Genomic DNA, 27,510 nt, shown 5'->3' on the forward strand with positions numbered 1-27,510 from the left:
GGTAGTTGCTCTTCTTAAACCAGGTAAAGAAGCAAATGATCCAAAGCACTTCCGACCGGTTTCGCTACTATGCCATCTTTTTAAACTGTTTGAAAGACTGATCCTTAATCGCATCTCAATTTTCTTGGATGAAAACGCCACGTTACAACTTACGTTTTTTCGTAACATTACATGGTGAAAATAGCCGATGGCGATCCCAAAAAAAACGGCCTGCCTCAAGGAAGTGTGCTGGCTCCAGCCCTATATAATATTTATACAAACGACCAGCCAACACCATCGAGTACAAGGCAGTTTATTTACGCGGATGATACGGCCGTAGCAGCTCAAGGCAAGACTTTCGAAGATATTGAAAATGAACTATCCGTCACGCTGGAGAAACTCTCAGTGTACTACGAGAGCAACCACCTCAAACCGAACCCACGGAAAACACAAGTATGTGCATTTCATCTTCAGAACAAAGAGGCCAAAAGAGAACTACGTGTTACGTGGAGAGGCGATAAACTCGACCACTGCCCAACGCCGAGATACCTGGGTGTACTCCTCGACCGCACACTGACGTTCAAGTAACACTGCATTACTACAAAACTCAATGGTTATAAAGAAACTAACCGGGTCATCTTGGGGAGCGTAACCACATACCCTGCGCACGTCTGCCTTAAGCCTATGCTTCTCAGCCGCAGAATATGCGGCACCAGTATGGAGCGCATCTGTGCATACCAAACATGTGGATGTATCAATCAACGAGACAGGTCGCATCATATCGGGATGCCTGCGACCGACCCTCGTTGATAAAATATACCCCATCATAGGCATAGCTCCTCCCGATATACGAAGAGAAGTACCGGCGAATGTCGAAAGAAGGAAGCAGACCGTGATCCCAGACACCCACTCCATGGACATCAAGGAGAGACCTCAAGGCTCAAGTCCAGAAAAAGCTTCCTTAAAAGGACAACGGAAGTGGATTGCCTCCCAGAAGAGAGTCGTATCCAGGAATGGAAAGAAAGACTCTGCAATCATTGGATAGAGCCAACAGAGGAACCCTCGCCGGGACACGAACTTCCCTTCGATGTCTGGAAGGCACTGAACAGACTAAGAGTCGGTGTCACAAGGTGCAAGACAAACCTCAAGAAGTGGGGTGTCTTAACCGGCGAGTATGTCTCATGCGAGTGTGGGGAGGTGCAGGATGCGAAGCATAATGTTGGTTTGCCCTTGAATTGGGATTGAGTGTGTTGAGGAGGACCTGTTGAAGGCCAATGACAGGGCGATCTCCGCTGCAACGTTTTGGAAAGGAGCGGTGTGATCCCGGACACGATAAGTAAGTAAGTAAGGAATGAGTGGAGGAGGCCAAATCCCACCCCGGGATGTAGCGCCGTGGAAGAATAACCCATTCATTAAGTCTTTACTATCAGAAACAGCAATTTCACACTAAACACAATATAGATTCTATGAAAATGTATAAATGAAAGTCCTCGCCAATGAGCGCTGGCAGACGTAATGCCAGTGCTCCATTGGCGAGCCAAAAGTCCGAGGACAATTCGTCCGATTTGTCTATGCTCTGCTACTGATCAACGAACGAATAAAAAAGTCGACCTGTCAAAAGTAAAAAGTTACGATTCTCGTAATGTCTTCCGATAATCCTATAATTTTGTGTTATTTATATGTAGACTTGCATAAAATAATATAGCAGTGAAAACAACACAAGTTTTACGATTTCTTTTATGAATTTCATAAATACAAATAAAAAAAAAAAATTGGTAAATCTCTCATTTTCTTATGTGTAAATTAACAAATAAATCAATGAAAATGTTTAAAACAATTACAGATTTTTTTTCGGTCCGAATGATTGCGTATTAATGTCAAATCGAATGTGTATAGTGATCGACTGACGAAGTCTGGCAAAAATATCAAACAGTCATGTTTGAAATCCAACGAGCCTGGTCTGCGGATTAAAAAATCCGCAGGCCTGGGGTGCTCCACGCGAAAAAAAAGTCCGAAGACTGTAAATCGTCTGACTTGCGTGCCAATGGAGCGCCGGCTTAAAATGTTTAATGGCACAAACCAAAAATGTTGGACTCTTCATACATAATCAAAAAACCGTTCAATTAATTTGACAACTGGCAATTTATTTGCGTATTTTACAATGTTGCCATTTGCTCACTCAGGTCAAAGTATATTAGTCTATGGGTCACTCTACAGATGCTCTACAGTCATATAAGTATCTTATCTATGTCTACAGTCTACTGCAGCTGCTCTGCCCGCTAGTATTGCTAGTAATTTCAATCTCTTTCTTTTTGACATTGCTGGCACTTGGTAGTGGCACGGGATATCGAATTCTCGTGGAAGAAGTTTTAGTACCAACACCAAAAGCTGCCAGTAGCTGATGGGCTTCATCCACGTAGAATTTTAGCTCGTACTTAGGATAGTATCCTGGAATTAAATTAAACTAGTTCAACATGGTGAATTAATACTAAAGTTATCAGTCAAGTGTGTGCCATTGGGAATAATACATTAAATCGCTCAAGAGGTATTTACATGTTTCAATTACTTATTGATGTATATGTACAACGATTAACTATTTTTCGGTTCCTCCTGTTTTCATATTAAGTACCTATATTACAGGTTTTGCACGGGTCGGTGGCATTCTTAGTCAAAGTATTTGAAACGTAAACGTTCGTCTTTGTTTACACTGTTTGCAGTGCCAAAGTAGGTACTAATGACGTGCTTTAATGCAATTTATACTATAGGTAGGTACCTACTATTCTAAAAATTGTGTTGAGTTGTAGGTGTCATGACTTAAGTTTTAAGAATGGTATAAGTTAGATACACCAGATCCAAGCAGTGCAGAGAACTGAACCAGAACGTAACACCGGCACCATGAGAACCCACACTAAACTCGGAGCTTTGGAAACCTGAGTCGCTCAACCCCCTTAAAAAAGACGTTGCGACGATATTATGCACTTTACAACCCAGTCTAATATCAATATCTACGTTTTTTTAAACAGAGTACCAGGTACCTACCTATTTTATATGCATAAAATGCTTGCTCAATTATTTACAGTACCGTTTGTACAGTACAGGATGGTTCGGTTTCCGGTTTCAAAATAAGGAGTTCTAATGATTCAGTTCTGGTCAGTGAGTACCACGTAACAGATTGATGAGATATCTGTGAAAGCCAATCGCCATGGACCGAGGCATATACGGTTTATTACGGTTAGGCTATACAATGCAAGAAACATAAAGCGCGCCGAGTGTCCTCAAATATCACCAATATTGAATGCGCGTTTTGTTTACGTGACAGACTTTACTTAATGCATAATTATTGTGATACAGACGTAACTATTGAAGACAACATTCTTTAACAGGCATTTTATCCACACTCGAGAACCTTGTTAGAGCCTCATCTAGAACGCAACCCACTTGTGTGTTACTCGGTACCAATAAATAAAGATTGTTGTTACCCGCAACCAAAATTTAATCAGATGAACCAGTATGTATGATGTACGATAGTACGAAGTACATAATTGAGGTAGGTAATGTAGATATTTTAAGCTTCCATCAATAAACAGAACTGTGACAAATCAGAACAGCGATGAACAGAACTATGACAATTCAGGACTATGAAAATTCAGAACCGGGGGAAAAATATAACATTTAATATTGAAATTGTCGTATTTCTATAATAATTATTATGTTGTATATATTTTTAATAACATTGGTTGTCAATTATTATTCGCCGCAAAAAAATCAATTTGCATATTATAGATTGTGCAATCTAGTCACCGGAAAACCCCAATTAAACGAATTAGACTCAACTCATTGATAACCACAATGAAGATCTCACATATCTATTCTCAACCTGCATCGAAGGAATTACAGGAAGATCACCTCCTTTCCAATTAGAATATGGAATCATTTTGAGGCTGCTTCTGAGAGATGTCCTAAGACCAGAGCCGTAGCAAGGTCTTTTAGTGCCCAGGGCAAGGGGTAGATTTTGCGCCCCACACTAAAAACGTAATTCCTGAAGATAACAATTAACCAAAAGACCCAAGACTTTGTTACGGCCCTCAGTCACAACACAGTCAAGATCACCATGATTGGTCTGGTCAGTGGTTTTTACTAAAAACTTTTTAACAAAAAGCGATTCATAATTAATTATTTATTTATTCATTTGAACCATTTAAACTAAATATGTATATAGAATTAAATAATATGTTCATGCTAAAATTTAACTTTTCGCGCAGAGATAATTGCTAAGCGGGATAAACGTTCTTGTCCAATGGAGGAACGAAGATATTTAAAAAATATTAAAACTTCGTTCACACGAGGCTTCAGTAACTGGTATGGTAAGAAAAATTCGAAGAGCGATTTAACAATCTTGAAGACAGTATCGCAAAAGTTTCATTTGGGATGCGGTGGCTAAATCTAACAAAAGCGAATTTGCTTGATATCTGAAGCTCGCTATTTCGCTTGCAAATTCAGTTTTATCCAAATAATGTTGGTATATGTTGGCCAGATACATTGCACATGTTCTTAATTGTTCGCTTTTTAAAAGCTTCAGCGAGGAACCAGTATACAGTTTCCTGTGTATATTATTTGTGTTCGATATCTTTTTGTATACCTAGATCATATCGACCTCGTTTTCGTATTCGATCGGTCACGTCTATGTTTATTAACATTATATTGAGAATATACAATGGGAAATTCTGGAGAATTGGCTGACGGAACGTCAGATTGGGGATTCAGTCCATCGGTCACAAGATTTTAAATAGTTACCTATCCATAGAATAATACATACATGGTGTCGGCTCTCGAACATCGGTAGTGTAGAAACAATCGCGGCTACCATTTGTCTGTTTCGAAGTTTATTAATATTTTTGTCCGAGTTTTCTTAAAATTCCTGGCATCACTTTGGCGCCCCCTATGCTCCCGAGCGCCTTGGCGCCCAGGGCGATCGCCCTATTCGCCATCCCCTAGATACGGCTCTGCCTAAGACTACAAAATTGTTGTGAAGGTTTGTTTGTTTACCTAAGCATTTGGAACCCATTAACATTAGAATCATTAGATGGTTTAAGACAAGATATAGCTTGCTAGCGATTATTATTAGCCAATGCAATGCCCCTTACGGGTCGCCTTGAAGTCAGAAAAAAAAGTAGGAGACCCTTTTAGTATTCGAGTGGCAATAATGTGCAGGAATATCCAAACCAAGAAGATAAATAAAATTGAGGTGTGCACGCCGAATGGCCAACATTATAGTGATTATATAAATATATTTATATTATAAATTTAAGTTTTATAAGTGCCTACTTAGGTATTTAATTGATTATACGTCAACATCAAATGTTTTATTTTCCCCCTATTCTGAATTATTGTCATATCCCTGTTCTGTTTCTTTGTGTTATATTTATTCGTGTCCTGTTATATAATCCTGTTATGTCTGTATCGTTCGTATACGGTATTTTATGCATTATATGAAAAAATAATAAAATATCCTTATAGGTATGTAACAGTCCCACGATGGCCGCGCGGCTTAAGCATTGGCATGTAACATCGTGGGTTACAGGTTCGAATCCTGGGTCTGGCAGTGTACTTGTTTTTCAATTTGTGTACGAGTCAGAGTATGGAGCTAATAGGATGAGCAAGTGGCTAACATCCATTTCTTGTAAAAACAAAAATCTGTAAATACAAACCTCCACTCTGTGGAGGCCCTTATGATCTGATTAGGACTGATAGGACTTAATGACTTACATTTCGGTAGCGGTATGATAATAAATTTCTCTATCATGCTCCATTATACAGATGATTTCAAACTTTTTTTTTGTCTCACGGCGCCTTTCGTGTCTAAAGATTTTTTTCACTGCGCTTAAAAATTTCAACTCGACGGATCTACTCTCAGCAAGTTGAAGTGTAACCGGACGGGACATTATAATATGGCATAATGATCTTGAACCTATGTTATTTTCCTAAGGGTATTTTTGAAACCAGTTGCAAAGGTGAGACACTAATAGATCTAACTAGATCCTAGGTATTTACGTGCTGTTAAAAAATGTGAGAATAAGTATTAATTGGAGCAGTGGCGCACCCAGGATTTAATATTGGGGGGGGGCCCAAGGAGGAGAATGTAAATTAGTCCCATAAGCTCTTTTTCTTCTTCACAACCTAATTTCTCGTTGTCTATTGCACTCGGTGTACCTAAGGCTAGGATATTTGGCGGGCCCCCTACCTACCGCTAAGATTAAAGGCAGTGTGAAACACTACATTAATGTTTTTCAAATTGTGTTTTAGTTCAAATTAACGGTACTTATACAGTGAATTATTGGCGATTTTCAATACATACAATACATTCCACTTTAATAATAGAGCTGTCGAGTATCGACACATAATAATCAAAAAATATATTGCACAATTATATTCTTCTTCTTATTGTGCCATCCCCTAGCGGAGGTCGGCCACCATCAAGGCGATCTGCACAATTATATAAGTAATTGAAAATGTTCATGGCTATGAAGTATAATAGCGTCGCAGACGACTTTTTTTACTATTAAAGCTAATTTATGATGTGTGTTTATCTCACTTATCTGGTCAACCCGACACGCCGGGCCCCCCACAGCCCGGGCCCCCAGGCTAGAGCCCTGTCAGCCCTTCCCAGCGATGACCTACACCACTCCGGAATTCGGGTGGACACCGAGAATTTTTTGATAGTTCCATTAGGGATTGGGTTTCTAAAAAAACCTGACATAAGTGTTTCGAAATTTTTGTGTTAGAAATAAAAATTTGAGAAATTGTTCTAAAAAGGGTGCTGGAAAAATACAAATCATTTTATTGCCAGTGTTTTTATTTGTCTAAGCCCAAAGGTTTATTGGCTTTCAATTTCAATGGTTAAAATCATTCTTATAATTTTCATGTTTGGGGGGTGTCAGGGCCCCTTGCCCCCCCCCCTTCCTGGGTGCGCCACTGTAACCACCTCACTTCAGTGTGAAAAATCAAACATTCGTACTTAGCTTCCATTGAAAATAAATGCAATGTTTTTTTTAAAAATGCCTGTTTTTAATGGTCTGGATTTAATGAAATTTACCATATTGGTCTACTACAGGTTTTAGCACTGCGGTAATGTTTTCGAAACTGTAGATTCCCTGTGTAAATAAAACAGTGCGTAGATATAATGTTAGGGTTTCTTGTCTTTGCGAGGGTAACAAATCCTTTAAATGAGCCTAACATTGATGGAGCACCATCCATACAAATTCCTCCATGATATTTTAGATTTTTCTAAATATGAAGAAATAGAATCAAAAACATCTTGTCCTGTCGTTCGCTCGGTGAGTTCTTTGCAGCATAGATATTGATCCACTATTTTGTTTTCATTTATGAAACGAAAACCTGTGAGGCCAACGGTAGACGCGTGCGATCGATTCGGCAACATCGAAATCACATTAGATCTTTCATCGGCTTTCATAATTTCATGAAGGACTTTTTCGGTTTTCGCTATTTCGCGGATTTTTCTGCTTTTATCATTATTTTCGCGGTGCACTTGCAACAAGCCAGCGGTGCACCGGTTAAGAACCACTGGTCTAGAGCTACAATATTTATGCTGAATTCCACCGAAAAAATGTTTTTTTTTTATTTACACCACCACCGACTGTGGTGGGCATGGCCCCCACATCATGAATGTTTGGCGGGCCCCCTTACCTATCACCAGGGTTAAGGGGAATGTGATGTTCTACAGTAGTGTTCCCAAATGGTATTCCGTGGATTCATCTATATTATTAAATAATTCCCTTGAATTCTTGATTTGTCGGACCTCATATCATATTATCGATCGTTATCATACTATGAACCACTGGTCGCGACCCCCTCTTGTGGTAGCCAAGTAGCATTCGACCCTTCGATAATGGATAAATAACCATTTTTATTTTTCTAGAAACACTAAAAATAATTGTAATATAAAATGATACACATGAATTATTATCATATAGTTACGTATATCATATTTTCATAATACTTCATATTTTTTATGTTAATTTTGATGAAGTAGTATAGTGCCACATGCGATTTTTTTTATAATATAACAAATTTCTGGTGTGTGTTTATCTCACAATTAGACGAGCCGCCACGCCGGGCCCTCTTAAGCCCGGACCCCCAGGCTGTAGCCCTGTCAGCCCATGGTGGTGGGTGTAGTCGTACTTTTCGCCGAATTTTTATCGTCGATTTTGGGTTTTTTAATAGTGAAGTTCCAAAATATCAATTGAAAATGGAAAAAAAAGTATTGTTGCATTTAACTTATAGGTACACAAACCTACCCAACAGGACACAGCCTAATTTCTCGTTTATCGGACTTTTGTCTATTGCACTCGGTGTACACCACTCCGAAATTCGGGTGGACACCGAGAATTTTTTGACATTTCCATTAGAGATTGAGTTTCTAAAAAAACCCGACATTAGTGTTTCGAAATTTTTGTGTTAGAAATTAAAATCTAAGAAATTTTTCTAGAAGGTGCTGGAGAATTTCAAATCATTCTTTGCCGTGTTTTTATTTGTCTAATCTATTGGCTTTCAATTTCAATGTTTTTGGGGGGGGCCAAGGCCCCTTGCCCCCCCCCTGGGTGCGCCACTGAATTGGAGACCAGAAACTGGTGCAATAATAGGATTTATCATTGTGATCGTAGACCAGCGCGCTGTCTCGCTCGTCTAGAAGTATTATTTTTCAAACAGATTGCAGCGCCCATGGAAATTGACCTAACTAGCATAATATCAAAATACACAGAAAATGGAATTCTTTAGGTAGGTAGGTACATACTTATTTAATAAATCGGTTATTCGTATTAAATCGTTATCGGATGATTTCGAAATATTTTGAAGCCACTAATTATATTTTTGTGTAATTAGAATAGGTAGGTATATTACCTTCTATCCTTTGATTTTTTGAAACTTAATTTGTATATTGCATGCACGGAGCCATTATTAATATGGCGTACACACAAAAAATGGGCAATCAGTAATGCATGGATGATTTACACTATTTTAATGGCTGTCATTCTTATATTATGTGATATATCAGTGCTTCGCAAACGTCATCATTTACTTACTATATTATATATTAATTCCTTTGTATTTTGCATATTTTATCGATAATAAGAAGAGTATCTATAGAATAATACTTCTGCAGATTATATGGCAACAATGTACCCATCGAATAACCGGAATAACACTATTTTATAGCGAATAATTTAAACGTTAAAATAACCCCCGTTTCAGACGGGACACCGGTGTCCTACAACCAGAGAACAGAATTAATACTTACTAAACGGCTGAGAGCGGAATGCAGAAACATTTGTCATAACTAAAATTTCCTTAGCAGAAAACACTATGCAGAAACATTGTCATTAGTTAAGATCATTTCTATTGAAAATAATACCATATTTAAAAATTCTCGTTAGGTAAATTATTTTATAATTGTTAAACGATGACAAAAATATGACAACTGCATTTTATAAATGCAATAACTATGAATACATATTAATATTTAATTATAATACTCTTATGTTTCCGTTATAAGTCATTATACGTGATTCCACAGGCACCACAAGATTTTTTTTAACATGGTAACAGTAGCGTCAATTGTCATTCTTCATCTGGTATTTTGTATTTCTGCGGGCTGGCGTATAAAAATAAAATAATATTCTGCAAGTACATGCCAAACGAATTAACGCTATCAATATCCATATTGAGATACATTGTTAAATGAATTTGAGTGTATGGACTGTGTTATAGACATGCGAATTTATTTTGACAGCAGCTGTCAGTGGTAAATGGTAATACAGAAGGGGGCGTGTTCATAACAAAAGTAGTCTATGGTTAAGGATTCTTTAACTCTATACTCAGGATTGTCTATAGTTAAGTCATGCTTTTCGGCGACTTATCCTTAGGAACGAAATCTTAGATTGTGCATTCCGCTCTGAGTTGTATGTTGTAGGGATGTAGGGGTTGTATGTGTATAACGTCATTTATTATGTGAGACAAATCGTTGCGTTTTGAGATTGTGCGATTGATTTCAATATTATAGACACTTCTATAATATTGAAATCTATCAAGAACATAATATTAACGTAGCAAATAGCTGATATTGTCCATACTCAATTATGCATGTCTACCTATTTTACGATAGCAGTAAGCTGTCGTCCGATAAATTTTATATTACTGCTCTTGCCAACAAGATAGCGTTGCCAACCATATTATTTTCATTAAAAGCAGATTTACAGCCAGAAATGGAATGACGGGCACATTACTTACATAACTCAGACACTTCATATCATTTCTATTTTTTAACATAGGGGTCCGATAACCTGTATTATTGAAGTTTTTATTATTATATAAAAAAACATTGGTATTAAGTAATTAATTAATGAAAAATATATAACTTATAACAATGAATAGTGACAATTTAATAAGTGAGATCTTTGGCATTGGATTTATTCAATCAATTTTTCACAGTTAGAAATATACCTACCTACCTATGTAGATATTCTATTCTTAAACAGTGGTGTAGATTCGTATGAGTGAGTCGCGATCTGTATTCTGATTTTATCATGTTCACTATTGAAAATAATGATTCGCATGAATTACTTGAACCAAAGCATGATTTTATCTTATATGTCGTACATTTTTGGGACATATTTTTTTCGATCCACTAGGTTGCTTGTTCAACGATACATCGACGATGAATTTAATATGTATATCCATTCAACCAACACGAAAATTCAATTTCAAGTACTTTTATTACTAACCGATTTAAAATGTTAAAACAGTCTAATGTTTGTTTTAAAAAAAATGCACAAATGAGTCCGTGGGTGCACGCAAAAGTGTTCGCAGGCACATGGTTTGGAATTCCTGGTCTAAAGTCTACACGTCATGCCACTGAAGACCAAACTCACACTCACCCGCACTCATATTAATTTATCTATATTTCACCACTACATAGGTACTTGTATCGAATGTATTCTTTTTACTTCTGCCGAAATACAATGTAAGCTGAGTACGTTGTTAGGTATATTGTATATTATAAATTATAATAAATAATATTATGCTTAGTTCTAAAGAACGTGCTGTTGAATCGTTATATCGTTATCTTTCTGAGGTAATTTAATGACTATGAACGTTGTGACGTGATGACTGATGGTGACTCTTTTTGTTCCTACGTAATCACTTCACCATTATTCGTCGTGAAATTGCCCATTTTATATAAACGCACGTAATACCTCAGTACCAATCTAAGTACTTATATAACTTTATCTGGCGAGCTTTTTTTAAACGAACTGCTGACCGCACTTATGCAATATTAGGTACCCACCCAAGTATTTGAAGTTACTTAGTTTAGGAATATAAAAGCATGACCGCACTTTGTACCTAGCGGTGTGTTTTCCTCTACCAGTCTACCACGTGCGATCTGCTAAAACCAGCTATACACTCAGTGACGTCCCTAGACAAAATGCCGCCCCTAGGCAGCGTCAAAATGCCGCCCCATTTTTTTTATCATTCTTTCATTACTCCAATATCTAAGAAATGTGTTGTATGAAGCATGGCCCCCGCATCCTGAAGCGGGCCCCCAGGCTAGGATCTTTGGCAGCCCCCTACCTATCGCTAAGGATAAAGGCAGTGTGACGCTCTACAGTAATGTTTTCCAAATGGTGTACGCGTTAAAATTGATGTGTATATTTAGTGTTTTTTTTATATTTTAATACACCCATTTGAATTATGGAGTTTTTGAGTATCGCTACACAATTATAAATTGTATTGTACAACCACATAATTTTAAATATTAATATTATTGAAGAAAATAGCGCCGCAGGCGAATTTTTTGCTATTAGAGCAAATTTGTGATATGTGTTTATTTCACTTATCGAGCCCGGGACCCAGGCTAGAGCCCTGTCAGCCTCCCCTTGTGGGGGGCATGGTATGGATGGATACATTACTAACAAAATATATACCTACCACTAAGCTGAATCATAAAAAAATAAATTTAGATATTAATAAAAAAATAAGCGAATAAATATAATATTAGTTAAACACTTACCCAAATCACCAGAGTCTGAGATGCCATTTGGTTGATATTATGTCTGACACATTGGTCTGTACCATTTAGTAATACCTACGCAGACGTAATATTTTTACACCATTTTTTCTATGCTATTATTGTACCCTACAATATGTAAACACAATAATTTTCCTCATTATTTATTTAATATAAACCTATTTTTAATCATAAATACACTATTAATTAATAGTCTCAACACTCAACCGTTGATGATTGAAATAAAATACCCAAATCCACACTATTATCAGCACAAAATATGTTTACAAAAAAATGACTTAAAAGAAGGTATTGTTATTCACAGCACGGTAAATACGATATAATATAGGTAGGTACCTACTAGTGTACATTTTTATTACAATTAGCTGGTACTTAATGTAAATACTATTATATGCACGAATACTAATTAATTATGACAAATGTCAATGGATTAATAATCATTATGAATATCTATTTTGCAATAGGTACATCCGGCAACTTTTAAATCTCGGGAGTGACTGGCAAAAATATTTGGATAAATTAAAAAAATACGGAAGTATGTACCTACCTATAAATCTCTACCATAATTTTCCTTGTTTTGTCACCAACGTTAAAATCTATATAGGTAATATTATTTTGTTTCAATACCTACCTACGTCGCTTGTTCGGCGTCACCTATGGCGCGACGGCTTTTGCGCGTATACCTACATAATATCACTGTTATGAAAGGAACTCTATGACATTATATTATTATATTATGACTGATTTATTATGGTTTTTTGGTGTTTTACATTTATCATTCATAATGTGTCTACGTGCCAAGAGTAGTAAAAATATTTTTTATTGGCATTTGTATACGAAACCGAGCAGTCAAAAATAAAACAAAAAATCCTCGCGAAGCGTGGTGACATCATACTAAAATATGTACTCTAGTAAGTACTGGATAAAAAAAAAACATCTCCAACGCTCTGGTTATAATATAACTAGTATAAGGTAGCTATTTCTATATAATACCAAATAATTCTCCTCGATTTGCCGCCCTTCGAGTATCTGCCGCCCCCAAGCGACGCTCAATCTGCCTACCCCCACGGGACGTCACTGTATACACTAATTATTGTTCAGTCCATTTTAGTGCCAGATTATACTTTCGCGGTTAAAATGAAGTTTATAATTATCATTATAATAGATAATACTTTGTCTACGTCTCAAGGAAACATTCAAAATCATACTGAGAACTGTAATGTGAGATATCATACAAAAATAGTACCTACCTATATAATATAATAATATCATCTCAGTGGCGAAGAGTCCACGCTAGGCGATTATTTAAAGCCTAGCTTAGACCGATTCCTGCGGGGTGTCTATTGGTTATAATATATTTTTTTTCAGAAGTGTTCTCAAAATTATGTATATTCGATAATTAGAATGTTACACTCTTAAATCTTGTGAATTATTCGTTGAATAAAAAAAATAGTTACTTAATTATAAATTATTGTAACAGGTATTTCATATTTGTCTATAATAGTCAATAAATTTAATTATTTAAAGTTTATATTAATTATTCATGTAAACTTATTCAATTTATATCTAATTATGAATGTGTGAAACTTTTAGAATACATCAGAACACGATGCCAATGCATTTTTTTAATACTTTTAGTCATATTTAAGTAGAATTGAATTCATTTCCAGTTAATTCTGTTTTGTATGAAAAGTTATTTCGGAAGAAATCCGTAATCCAATCCACTATTATTGGTTGCTAGGGGTCTGGGGTCCTAGCAACTAAATTATTAATATATATATATATATATATATATGCGTTACTATGGAAATCAATATGAAATGTCAAAATGACATTTCAGTATTATCTATCAAGTAATTTTTTTTTGATCGTTTAAGCTAGTCAAGTCAAGTTTATATGATTCAACAGAAAATTTAAAAACGTTGTATATAAAAAGTTCTTTTTATCTTGTAATTATTATTAATTTATGTGAAAATGAGGAAAATGAATTTAGGTAAATGAATTGGCAACTTACACTAGGTAAATCAAACTTCATTCAAACTCAGTTTATTTCTAATCTAGTTATTTGTTATTAAAAGTATTTTTTCTGTATATTTTCGTTTTTATTTAATTTTCCATAAAAATTGATAAAAAATCAATCCCGAAAGTTTCGTGATTATGTTACCAATCCCGGGATTCATAGGTATCGAAAATAGTTCGGGATCCCGGGATTGGAATCCCTAGCCACGACGACAGCGTGGATTAGAAAATAAAGTCTTGTCGGTTTGACTGTCACGAAGTGGTAAACGCGCAATGACAAATTATTATTACACTTAGCGATGGTGCCCACAGAACGCGTCGAGCGGGCGAAGTCGGCGTATTAAGTGTTTATTCATAACCATAATCACACGTCTCTCACCGCGCATTACCCTTCACCTATGTAATAAGCGGCCCAAGCAGCACAAAACAATTATTTTTACAGCGTCTCTCATAACAAAGCAATAAAAATATTATATTATTTCGGGGCTTGTAATAAATATTTACGACGACATTATTCAACCAGCGAAATAAAGGACATGCAATAAAATTAAACAATGCGTTCTCTGTTATTAAATAATGACTTTTCGCCCGTCGATCGACGACGCCGTCCAGAGCGTGATTTTGCTCGCTGTGTTCAATGAATGGACTCCATTGTATTTTCTTTCATTCGTATCGCCGAGAAGCGGCGATTCGCGAAAAAACGATGATTCATGCGGCGGGCGCGTATAATGCGTCGCCAAATCCAGTGGGCGCTGGCGTATTTGATTACGTTGTATTTTCGATGATTTACGCGCCACTTTGTAGAAATTTTGCGCGAGCGCCGCACTCGCTGCGTCAATGGGCTTTATGCCTTACGCTGTTGAATATTCAATCTCAAATTTTCTGGAAAGATTGCATTCCCATCATTGCTGACAATTTAAAAACAATCGATATTCTTAATTTGTATTGAAGAAAAAACATTCAATGGAAAATAATATGTACATAGATGCAAGTCAGATAGTCGGATGTCCTTATAAATCTAAGCGGAAGAAACCGGTACCAATATTGTTGTTACATTTAGTGCAACATAATAATATTTTCTTTAACAATTTGACCTTCCGCCAAGAATTTATACTAGTAAACGCAAATAAAGTGACAATATTATTATGAACGTACGACTCTATTAATAGGTATTATTATTTATGTCGCGCATGCCATCCGTGCATGGATGATATTTTTGGAACGGCAAGAAAGGATTGCGATGTCAGCTGATGTGTAAGGTGTGCTTACAAAGTAAAGTGAGTGTAATCGCGACCTTCAATACGCGTTTTTTGTTATTCCTTGTTGGCGCGGAAATATCCACCGACGCCGACGTCGAAAGGAAGTTTCGCGCCAACATAGCGACAGCGACGTTAGGTGCGGTCCGGAAAATTGTAAATCATGCGATGTTGCATTTTCATCGGGATGGCAGCATTGCCGAAATAATTGCAGGGGCGAGAGCACAAGGGCAACGGCCGAAAGGAGATTTAAAACCACAGGCTTTTCCCTAAATAATGTGAGAATTTAACAATGCGATGTGGAGTAGTCAGCAGGTAACCACATATTATCTTATTTTAGGTAGGGTATACGTTTTATAACTTTGCACTTTTTGCTACACTGATACACCTCTTTGCCTGATTCCCTCGCATACAATTAATAAATAAAAAGGATTTCAAGTTATACACATTTATATTTTTTTTAAATCGATGTTTTTTAAAATATATATAAAAATATTAAAATGATGAATTAGTCAAAAATCTTCTTTTTCTTCTTCTTCTTTCGACCATGTCCGATCCTAATAGGATCATATGGGCCTCCACAAAGTGGAGGTTTGTATTGATAGATTTTTGTTTTTACGAGTAATGGATGTCAGCCACTTGCTCAACCTATTAGGTCCATACTCTGACTCATACACAAATTGAAAAACAATATGTTTACTTGCCAGACCCAGGATCTACACCACTACAACATCTACACCACATAAAATCTAAAACTTAATAAACTAAATTTTAATAATAAATATGGCCATAAAATATAATGTAATAATAAGATTTGACCCTGCAACGAATTCACATTTTATTACATTTTTTTACAATTGCCAGTTTATCTTTAAATTTAAAAAAAAATAAAAAATCTTTTTAGTGTTTTCAGATACATATTTATTAATTACTTACTACAGTTGAAATTGTAAATTATCAAAAAAAATCTCAAATTGCAAGCTTCGTATTTTTCCGTTAGGTGCCTCCTTTCGCCTCTGATAGTATAAGCATCCCCCTTAAAAAAATCTCTTATTGAAGATTCACACTCTTTGCCGGTTTAATAATTAATTATATTTAGTTTTTATTAAAATTGAAGTGATAAAATTATAGTTGTGCTGACTCATTCTATTTTGTTACAGATTACTTCTGACAAAGCTGGCATTTTAAGTGGGGATTCACCGACCACACTGCCGACTGACTGCACCGTTCTTCTTTTCCTCTGAAGAAGCTAGTATAAAATTGGTGAGATGTCAGCTCTGAAAATGGCTTTCACGTTCGCGGCGAAGAGCGGATCATCTGTCGTGCTACCGGCCGCTAGAAATTCTACCGGACTTTTAAAATTCCACGTATGTAATCATTTATAAAACTCGAGTGTAGCAAAGTTAAGTGCATAAAACCAGCAATTTAGTTTGTGCCAGATTCTGGGTGATGTCCTGATTGAAAGACCAATCAATTTATCGATTTGTACATAGTCAGATGTCATTCCTAGCCCTCTTAGACTCAGACGCTACAGACCATAGCTGTCAGGCGATCATCAGTAATCATCAAGTCGGTTATAATTTCGTGGTCCCAGATTCGAATCCGGGGTCTGGCAAATACAAATATTGTTTTACAATGTGTGTTTGGAGTCACAGTACGGACCTACTAGGCTGAGCGAGTGACTTACATCCATTTCTCGTAAAAACAATACAAACCTGATCAAATGATCTTCTCAGGATCAGACATGGTCAAAAATTATATATAAAAAAAAATACATATGAATAAGTGTCTCGATCCATCGGTTTTGTGTTGCAGGGAAAAAATAGTCCGCTTCTCACGATAAGTGTCATGCAGAGCCGCCTTCTCTCCAGCCAGGATATTACCAAAAACATCCAGTACATCAGCAATGAGAAAGGATTAAACCTGGAGAGGGACCCGAAGACTTTGAAGTAAATATACCGAACGGACTGTTCTTTTTTAATCTGTATTCCGTTTCAATAATGAACGTAAGTAACGAAGATGCAACATTGAATTTATTTGGAACATAGATTTTTATATGCCATATATTAATGAAACGGTAAATCTAGTCATACTTAGCCCAGTACATAGTAGCCACTCGAAAGGTAGACATAGAGATTGGCGTGATAGTTATGTTCTACGGAAGTACGTGGCACTATACAGGACCGAGAAGAATCGTGAAGAGATCCTTTCATCCAGCATAATATATTATGGATTGATATTGAAGTTGAATACGTTGAATCATGTGTAAATATGTTGTGTTCACATAAGATTATTTTAATACTTATCTATTCCGGTGGAGCGACATAGGATTAGTTTACGGTGAATGATTTAGGATGCTCTCACATAGTATTCATTTAATATCGATTTTGTTTGATGATTTAATTTTTTTCTTTTTGATCTTTCCACAAGTGATATAATACATATGGTAGAAAAAGAAATGCGCTTCACGTGGTATCAATAACTCATTTTCGTCAAAATCACCACGTAGGAGGTATTTACAGCGATGATATTATTATTAATGGCACTAAAAACCTGGTCCGGGTCCCGGCCGTCTCCGACATCGCTCTCCGCCATGCCTTCTCCCTTGCCCTGGAACGCCAGTCGGACACACTGAGAATCGAGAGGTCTTTTTCTACTCCATCTGACCACTGGAATTGCGGCCTCTCTGCGTATTGTCCCTCCAGCTTTGTCGATATTACGCGCTTTGACGCCGATGTATTGTTCATCCTTCCTATGTGTTCCACCTCACCATTGGCTCTTTATAAATTTTACGATATTCAGCTCATCATAGACACTATGGTTTGTGATCGAACCGGCACCGTCATTCTCTATTTTCATAGATTTGCCCAAAGATCTTTCGTAGTACCCTGAGCTCAAACACAATCAGTGGAGCGCAGGGTCCGTGTCATTGATTGTTCTCGATGATCATTTCGATTCAATCCATTTGGCTAGACCGAAGAAGCAACTATTTGTGATGATAACTCTGCATTTCATTTCAGTGCTCACTTTATTAGCTCAACATTCACTAATTCCAACTAACGCAAAATTTGACTCTTCTAAGAACCCCTGTTGCTCGCCAGTTATCTTGCATCTTCCCGGGCAATGCCATCATCCCATAGGTCCGTCGGTGTCAGCGGCGAAAGGTGGAGGTAGGCTGTTGAGATCAAACATAAATAATGCACACTAAACTTTGTCAGTCATACTTATTTGTTCTCATTGAACTAAGAATACAATTTGCTGATGGCGCTGGTTAGTTTTTATAATTAAATTAAACATTGCCTAAAACAAATACATATGACTGACAAAGTTGTTTAGTGTGCACTATTTGTGTTAGATCTTAACAGCCTACATCATACGCGGTCGCTATGAGTTTTCACAAAATACCATGACTCACTACTGTAAAGCGAGGCAGAATTGCCAGAACGCGATTGTCCAATGGGAGGCACTCGGTTCTTACTGAGTACAACTGAGAGTCCCAGACATTGAGTTGCATCTGCATCGTGTCGAATGCTGCTCCGGCCATTTCCATTTGAATAACGAGCTCTCCGTGTGATCTCCAACAATTTCGCTGTCACTGATCAAAGGGCACTCAATCGAGATAAGCGTTATTGCACATAGTATTGGATTTCTTTGTGCTGATTTTCAGGCCAATGTGAGACTAATTATGCAGTGTGTCAGTTGTCTTTTGAATGACCCCCGATAGAGTTGCCAAATAAGGACCGGGTTTAGTTTTCACAGTATGGGTAACGGCTACCTTCGGTCAGGTGATATCGAATTCTGCTGTTCTATATTGAAAAGGGTGGGGGAAAAAATCAGAGCAATTATGCAACCCTGTCTGACTCCAAACATTCTGTGACAGGTGAAAAGTTTACCTCCACCATGGAGATGTAATTTATTTGTCTCAGATGGTACTGTTGTCTGCTTGTTCATGTATCAACATTATCTCCCCAAAATAAATAAAAGAAATGGTTGCTTGTTATTACATGTGACTGGAGGCAGTATTTATTGTATTGCGTTTATAATTATTACTTATCTCTATGAATATAGTAGCCGGTAGTAAGCAGTATATTGATATGACATTGGAATCGAACTTTGGAACCAAATACTTGCATTCTCTAGCCACTGTGTAGATTATTGAGAACATAATGTCAATATTGTCATTTGTTTATCTGTGACAGTGATTCCCAACATTTTTTGAATTTGTTGAATAATTTTGTACAATCTCAGGAAACTCCTAACCGCTGACAATGTATAATTACAATTGACATTAGAGCATGTTGCCGATTGCTATATTCTTGCCATCGCAGTAAGTAAGTACCTACTTATTATTTTCCTTCAAATTATTTGAATAACAACCGATTCCCTTGAAACACTTCAAATTAATATGCAATTTGTAATAATCCTGTAGGCCTATTCCAACATATCACTTAACATAAAAAAGAGCTAATCGTGATAAATATATCACATTTATCACTTTATGTATTCTGGTGGTTAATTATGTAAAAAAGTTAACCGTCTGAACTGTCAAAAGGTGATATCTTTTAACAGCTCGTTTCTTGGCCGTGCTAATTTTGAGAACGAGACAGGGTATGGAAATTTTACATATTGAGATGCCAGACTGACTGTTTTACTGCAATCGCAATGACATGACTAATAAAATTGTAGGTTATGTCGATATGTCTTATGTGTCAATACAAAATTCTCACATTCGGCTCATTACCGACTAGATGGCGCCGGTTCGGCTTTATCCGCTCGGGTTCGGCTTTATCCGCTCGGGTTCGGCAACATGAACATATCCCAATTTGAACGACATATCTGCCGACCAAAATTTTCGCCGTATTACGAATTAGAGATAGCCACCGATTAATGTCTATACATATCCATAATACCTTCCATGTCAATTTGCAACAATGATAATTATGGAAACGTGCTAAAGTCATAACCGTTAAGAATAGACCTACTGGTCACTTTAATGGTGTTAACTTTTTATTCTCAGTGGAAAGACATTATTATATTCTTCTTATTGTGCCACCTTCTAGCGGAGGTCGGCCACCATCAGGACGATCTTAGCTTTGTCATTTGCCACCCGGAACAGTTCGGCGGAGCTGCACTCGTACCGTTCACGGAGGTTCTTAAGCCACAAAATGTGGCGTTGTCCTCTGTTACGTTTACCGTTGATCTTTCCTCGGATGACAAGTCAGGGAATGCTCTACTTTTGTCCTTTCATAATGTGGCCGAGGTACTGTAGTTTTCTTGTTTTGATACTACGCAGAACTTCTCAGTGCTTTCGCATTTCATTGAGAACTTCAACATTCGTCACCCATCCGGTCAGTCCGAGGAATTTTGAGGATGCATCTGCATGATGCACGGCCACATCTCGAAAGCTTCAACTCTCCGTGACATCCCTCGGTTTAGCCTCCATTCTAGGTTTTATTTCCTGAGACTGGTCCCATTTCTCATTGACCTGTGTTCCTAAATATTTATAGTGGGTCACGCGTTCAATTGGTTCGCTGTCAATGGCAAAATTTCACTTTGTTACTATTTTTGATACCAATAGTAATGTTGGTTTCTTGAGGTTCATTTTTAAACCGTATGAATCGCTGACCTCATTAACCCTTTCTACCAATTGATTTTTATCTCCACTGATTTTGTTTTCAATCGTAATATTTTCTGTTCGTTTCCAATGTAGGTTAGCTATCAGTTAAATGTCTCTCGCATCTAAGCCTTTCTCCTGTGAGAGTTCGAGAAGTTTAGGATGCTTAACACTGTCAAATGCTTTCTCGTAATCGATGAAACACATATAAACATCAACATTGACATCTAGGCATCTTTGCACTGGAACAATCAAGCTGAAAAGTGCTTTGCGAGTGCACAAACCGCTTCTGAAACCAAATCGTGTGTCATTCATGCTTCTTCGCATTTTCGGAAATCCCTATTTTGAATGATTTTTAGCAAAATCTTTAACATGCGGCTCATCAAACTAATTGTTCTGAATTCGCTGCACTCTTTTGCATTCGCCTCAACTCAATTTCAACCAATCATCGGGAAGTATGCCCCTTTTGTAAATTTTATTAAACAAATCAACTAGAATTTTTAATTCATCTTATTATTGGACATTATAATGATTAATCTACAAAAATGATGTGGATCAAGTACCTACACCTACACATACTGTATTGTGTTTTATGTGTTGTATTTTACATACATCACCTAACCTGATCCTAAATGAAAAGAGACCAAAACATTTATTGTGTGATTTTAATTATGGAATGATCAGTGACCGAATTGAATGTGTACACTCTAATGGCAGTAATTTATTTGTGAGATGATCGCATGTGAAAATGTCAGTTCAGTGTTAACAGAAACCGTGTTCCCGCCGTACAACAAATAGATACCTATAAAAAAGATAGTCACGAAATAATCATTTGATTAGTTATCGAAAGGAAAATAGTTTATTATTATTAATTATTAATTAATTATGTATGTGTAAAAATTAAGATATTGCAGAATTTTGTTCTGATGCGCTCTAAAATGAGTTGTATATTTCACAAGGGCTCCAAATAATTAAACTATATTCAAGAATATTATGCCCTAACTAGATGTAAGTTGAGTGTTCAGGCGGCTCTGGTATATACCAGAGGTCAGATCAAAATTTAAAAAATCATTCAAATTGGTTTGGTACATATTTTTGACGTATTTATAAAACTCTTTCAATATTAAATATCTACCTATTGATTTGAAGGTTTGATTTTTTTTTGAAAATATTTGCACAGATATAAACAACGCAAACAAACAAACAAACTAACAAACAACTTGACTTGCTTAACAAACAAAACGTAAAAAGATAATGACAAAAAATACCATGTGCCCACAAAAGTAAAAGATCACCCACCAATTGCTTTGTGCATACTAATGTCTTATACTTGGCCTTGCACATCGCAGCTGTCTATAATAAAAAAGGAATGCGCATAATATGCATTTATAAAAAGACAGACAGTAATGCATCTGCAATTTCAAATTTCACTCATTGCCTACAATACAATATTGTATTATGTAATAATTGAATGTGTTGAAATAAATTTAACTTTTAATTTTAATTAAATTTTGAATTTGTATTTTAGATGTAAAATGCAGAAAATAAAAACGTAAAACATGGAATTTAATGTACTAAAATAAAACAGGACTGCAGAAACTATACGCAAATAGCAAGAAAACGTGAATTCCGGACATGTAAAATCAAGGTTCCACTGTACATATTATTATATTCTGATCTAAAGTACCTACTAATGAAGAAAATGAAAATTCAAAATTTTTTAATGCACATTATTTAAAAAAGTATGTTCAACTTGAAAACAACCCATCAATGTGCATCAACTCAACTCAACATGTTCAATCTACTTTTTTTGAAATTCTTAGAATTGTCGTGTCATGCCATCTCGTATAGTTGTAGTCAACAGTGAAAACTTCTGAAATTACACTTTGGATGACTTGTGATTCTTGGGTTCCTCAATTTTGAATAGTCGTTTACGAAAATATTACGTCTGCCATCTCTAGTATATACAATCTTTGACATTTGTGATAGGTAGAGACTTGTTTTCTACAAATTATGTCATTACAATGGATATGTTTAAGTAATGGAACATTAATCTTTATTGATGACACAAAGTGATTGTGATGACGATTATGTGATTATTTGATTACCTATTTGATTATTCTCGATCAAAGTCTAAATTGCCAACACCTGATTTATGTATCTGGATATTTTTCAACAAAAGATTTTGTGCTGTGCAAATGATAAATAGGTAAAATACCAATGACATTAATATGGACGAAGCATCTGGAAAAAAAATGACACTCACTTTTTTGTCGGGTCTGCCGAATGGCATAATCTGTTCTAATGCCATTACAATAAAGGTGATATTGCTATAAATTCCCGATGCGTGATATCGCATAATGGAAATTACGTGACATCTACCTATACATGTGCGAATGTTGCTATGTGCGAATTTACTTGCTAGCTGTATTGAGTGTGAATGTCATTGGTACCTACTTATTATGTCATTATAAATTCTTCTTTAATATAGATTTGAATTCATTATGCCAATATCTACAAGATATGAATAGGATAATAGGTTTTTGCTATTCCGGTGAGAATTTTCTATAATTTATTTTCATCGAAATAGAGAGTTTCCCGAATACCTACCGATCAACATAATATATAAAAAAGGCCGCATCGCCGGTTACCGGTCACATGGTGAGAATGGTGAAATCTCAGATTTAAAAATAACTCAACCGACATGACCACCGTAATCGTAAATATAAACCCTGGAAGTGATGCTTCGCCTGCGGTAGAAAACGTAACATAATAATATAGTTATTATATCGATTGAATGTGGCGTTGCCGATTTACGTTTTCAGGTTGGTGAAGCCGCCGGAGAAGCCACTGTGTGTGATGCTGAACTGGATGCTCGCCAAGCAGAAGCACATCCACAAGTATGCCGGCATGTACCTGGACCAAGGCTATGACGTGCTCTCCGTCAGCTGCACGCCTTGGCAACTGCTCTGGCCCATGAAAGGATCGCAGGTGAGTTTTCGTTTTACCGGCCTCGACTCGCCTTCTGAATCAATATTATTACCGTGTCCTCGGGGTCCGATCCTCTCGGGAAACGTTTCAATTGTACTGCGTTTGAACTGTCACGGTCGTGAATTGTGGCTGGCCTTTTATAATTCATAATGTAAAAGTTCAACAGCATCCGGCGATGAACGTTGATTAACCTTTGGCAAACGATCATCGACGTCTGGCATAAATTTATATCTCGTGAGGATTCGGCTCCGCAGGTTCCATGTGAGTTAATAGATTTATGAAAAAGTATTCAACGCAATTAATACACCCGATACTATGCACGATGTGTGTGCTTTAATCTGACTAGTAAAATATGTTACTGCTCATAACAATATGTACTATTTTTTTTACCAATTACGAAATACCTATATGACCTTTCTATAAAAATATGTCATCACTGTCAGAATACAATAGCAAATGCTAGAAATCAATCAGAATTCGACAGAATGCTTTGTCCTGTTTCGATTATGGACGTCATGCGACAGCACCGCACCACAATCACAACATTGGGCTCGATGACTTGATACAGTTCGATACTTTCCGTCGAGCGCAATTTATTATTTTCTTTATTCCTATATGTTTAATAATTTTAGGTATGTATAAATTTTTCATGCGGATATTTCATTTTACCTGTGCGTCGATCTGACGTCTCTATTGCGCCCGATCCTGCCGAAGGATCCGTAGTTTTATGTCTTTGGCATTGGCTTTTTATTTATCTCCTCGGTTACGGAGTCTGTGTGATATCACTTCCTCCGGGAAAGTCACAGGTCTGATATCGACCTCAAAAACGGCAATGAAAAATATGTACATACAAAATATTATTCTAATCAATTTTTCAAAAGAAATATTACGTACCACCTATTTTTGACACCTTTTCACACTTCAATATGAAGCGCCTAATTTCAAATCCCCCTAAAACAGTTTTTGAAAAATTTTGAGTTAGATAATATGTTTTTAGATGGATATTTTTGTTACCTATATTCAGGCCAAAGATTGAAATTTAAAAAACGCCAAAAACTGTCAATGCATAATATGATCATATATTAGGGTAAATTTCAAAACCCGCTAAAATGGTTGGGTGGGCTTTTCAAATACCCTTAAAATGGATAAACCAAAACAATCTTTAGACTGTACGAATTAAATAATAAATACATAAAGTAAGCAGATTAATAGATATGAGTTTTTCTCATTTTTCACAAAACAGCCTAAAATCGTTTTAGGGGGTTTTGAAGCTAGGCCCTTCATATTATGATAATCGCAAAATTTTTGAATCATTCACTCATTGACTCATTGACTCGAGCTTAAAATGCAGATTTTATTAATTTCCTAAAATGAATATAAATTTTTTTGTTGTCACATACTTACCAACAATGTTTAAATCCACCAATAACTCAAAATAGAGTAGTAGCATGCAACATGTCCAAACGCAACAGTGTGAGGGATCATCCTGCAAACGTGTTTGATTGTCATACAATATTACTCGCATCGCAAAATGGACCTGGAAAGATATTTTGCTTTAGACTTCCCTTTGTATTCGTCAGTCACTTTCTTAAAGTATTAGATTTTAAAAAGTAGATCATTTGATTCTAAAAGAAATAATAGTGAAATGTAAACATAATGCTGTTTACTTAAATTGGTAGGGTGCTGACGATTTTATTCAGCCATATTATGCATGCGTGTCGACCATCATTTTTATCGATAGCACATTGAAGAAATTTTTATATTCACCCGCATGTATATTTTTTTCTAGCTTCCGCTGCTTCTTGAATCTTTTAATAATCCAAGCAATATGTATAGTATTTGTCCATAATTAATTTTTAGATATGTACCTACCTACTTCCTTTGTTTTGAATTCAGTCCTGGAAATGTTCCCAAATAGTTATCGCTTTGGGTTCCCCTCGGCGATCATTATTTCTTCTCATCACTTGTCACTCACTCTTCGCTCTTCATCTTTCATTGTTCACGGTTCACTCTTACTTTCTGGTCATTATCAGATTCAATTCAATCAAAGATATATAATTTAATTTGTATGTATACGATACGATTTACGATAATTTGAAAACCGATTATGAGGATAAACTGAGAAAAAAAACGTAAATATTGCATAATAATGCCAACCGAATTATATTGACATTTTAATGAATACGTATGGAAATAAATAAAATGTACCCGGGGTAGGGCGGGGGGGCTACTTTGATACCTATTTATTTATTTTTCTGCTTTTGTTTGATTATAATATGTGGGATTTTAAACCCATCTGTTGATATACTGTTTCATTATTTTTTCTATTTTTATTTCAGGAATTACAAGCACTAATTTACATCGGGATGACTTTGATAGGGTATCAATGTCACCCCTTGAGTTAAGTCAGTAAAATAAAAATATGTCAACGTATTCCCAATCAAGAAAGTAAATTAAAAATGTACAGAATTGCATTATGTATAGCATTTATTCATCATATCAAAAAAGTACAAGGTAAACAACAAAGAACTGGGACATTTTTATATGAGACCGAAATTATTATTACAATACAAAATAAAATAATTTAAACTTCTTTCGTATCAATGTGCTGATCAAAGCACACACATAACTTTGCACTCCCGGCTCTAGGATGAAAATGATGTAATATATTCTAAAAATATCTTTTTAGAAATATTTATTATCTTTTTATTTTCTTATTACTGCTTTTATAAATACGATTGAATATCATTTGATCTGCGAGGTAATTAGGCAAAGATGCGAATCAGTGTATGTAAAAAGTGAAAAGTTATAAAACGTATACTCTACACAACAGTATTTATGTATTTATATCAATTTTAGGGTCAGGTAAAATTTTAATAATATCATCTCTACTAATAATGGAAACATCATTTTCTACAGCAATACAATAAATACGTTTCTTCCACCTTTACTTTTATATCCCATAACTTTGATCAAATCCATTCTATTTAAAATTTCTTTGACAACGCATACATATCGATACAATTTGTTAAGTTTCGATATAAAATTTAATTTGCAAGAATATTTTGATCTCCAATTTCCAGTGTAGATTGTTATGATGTATTTGTCTGGATTGTCAGTGTTGTCAGTCTGATCAGGATTGATATGGATAATGACAGTCACTGTTTGTTCTTCATCGTCACTAACCTCCGAATTGTCATTTAATTCTGGCATCTCAAAATCTGACTCTGAACTCGATGATTCTGGAGCTGTGACATTTTTCCCCGCCTCAATTAGTATTCGGGATTTAGCTGATCATTGCAGTGTTCTTGTATTTCTTAAGATTGCAAGAATTTGGTTAAACGGCTTTCAATAACATCTCCGCATGCAACATTTGATGAGGTCTCTTCTCTTGGTATTTTCTTTAATACGCGATATTTATTAGAAAGGAAAATATCAGTTCCGAAAGAAAGCAACATCCAGTGGTTGGCGTGAACGCTTGGAGTCAGGCGGCGGTAGACATTCGAACAATACATTGTTTTTTTGCAAGATCGTATGACATTAGGATT

At 36.0% G+C, this 27,510-nt stretch overlaps 1 protein-coding gene across 2 annotated transcripts in view; it reads left to right on the top strand.

Annotated features, from left to right (window-relative positions):
• Positions 1-2,281: 2,281 nt before the first annotated feature.
• Positions 2,282-27,510, top strand: part of l(2)k09913 (transmembrane protein 53-like lethal (2) k09913) — a 34,952-nt gene continuing 9,723 nt past the window's right edge. For both annotated transcript variants that reach the window (XM_085940039.1, XM_085940038.1), the window contains exons 1-4: positions 2,282-2,524; positions 16,518-16,724; positions 17,173-17,306; positions 23,797-23,962. In XM_085940039.1, coding sequence (XP_085796165.1) covers positions 16,626-16,724; positions 17,173-17,306; positions 23,797-23,962 — 399 coding nt within the window. In that variant the 5' untranslated portion in view covers positions 2,282-2,524; positions 16,518-16,625. The remainder of the gene's footprint in view (positions 2,525-16,517; positions 16,725-17,172; positions 17,307-23,796; positions 23,963-27,510) is intronic.

The sequence above is a fragment of the Rhyacophila brunnea genome, unplaced genomic scaffold (genome assembly GCF_057557595.1).
Source record: "Rhyacophila brunnea isolate RB1 unplaced genomic scaffold, BYU_Rbru_1.0 scaffold_12, whole genome shotgun sequence".
In the NCBI taxonomy this organism is placed as follows: Eukaryota; Metazoa; Arthropoda; class Insecta; order Trichoptera; family Rhyacophilidae; genus Rhyacophila; species Rhyacophila brunnea.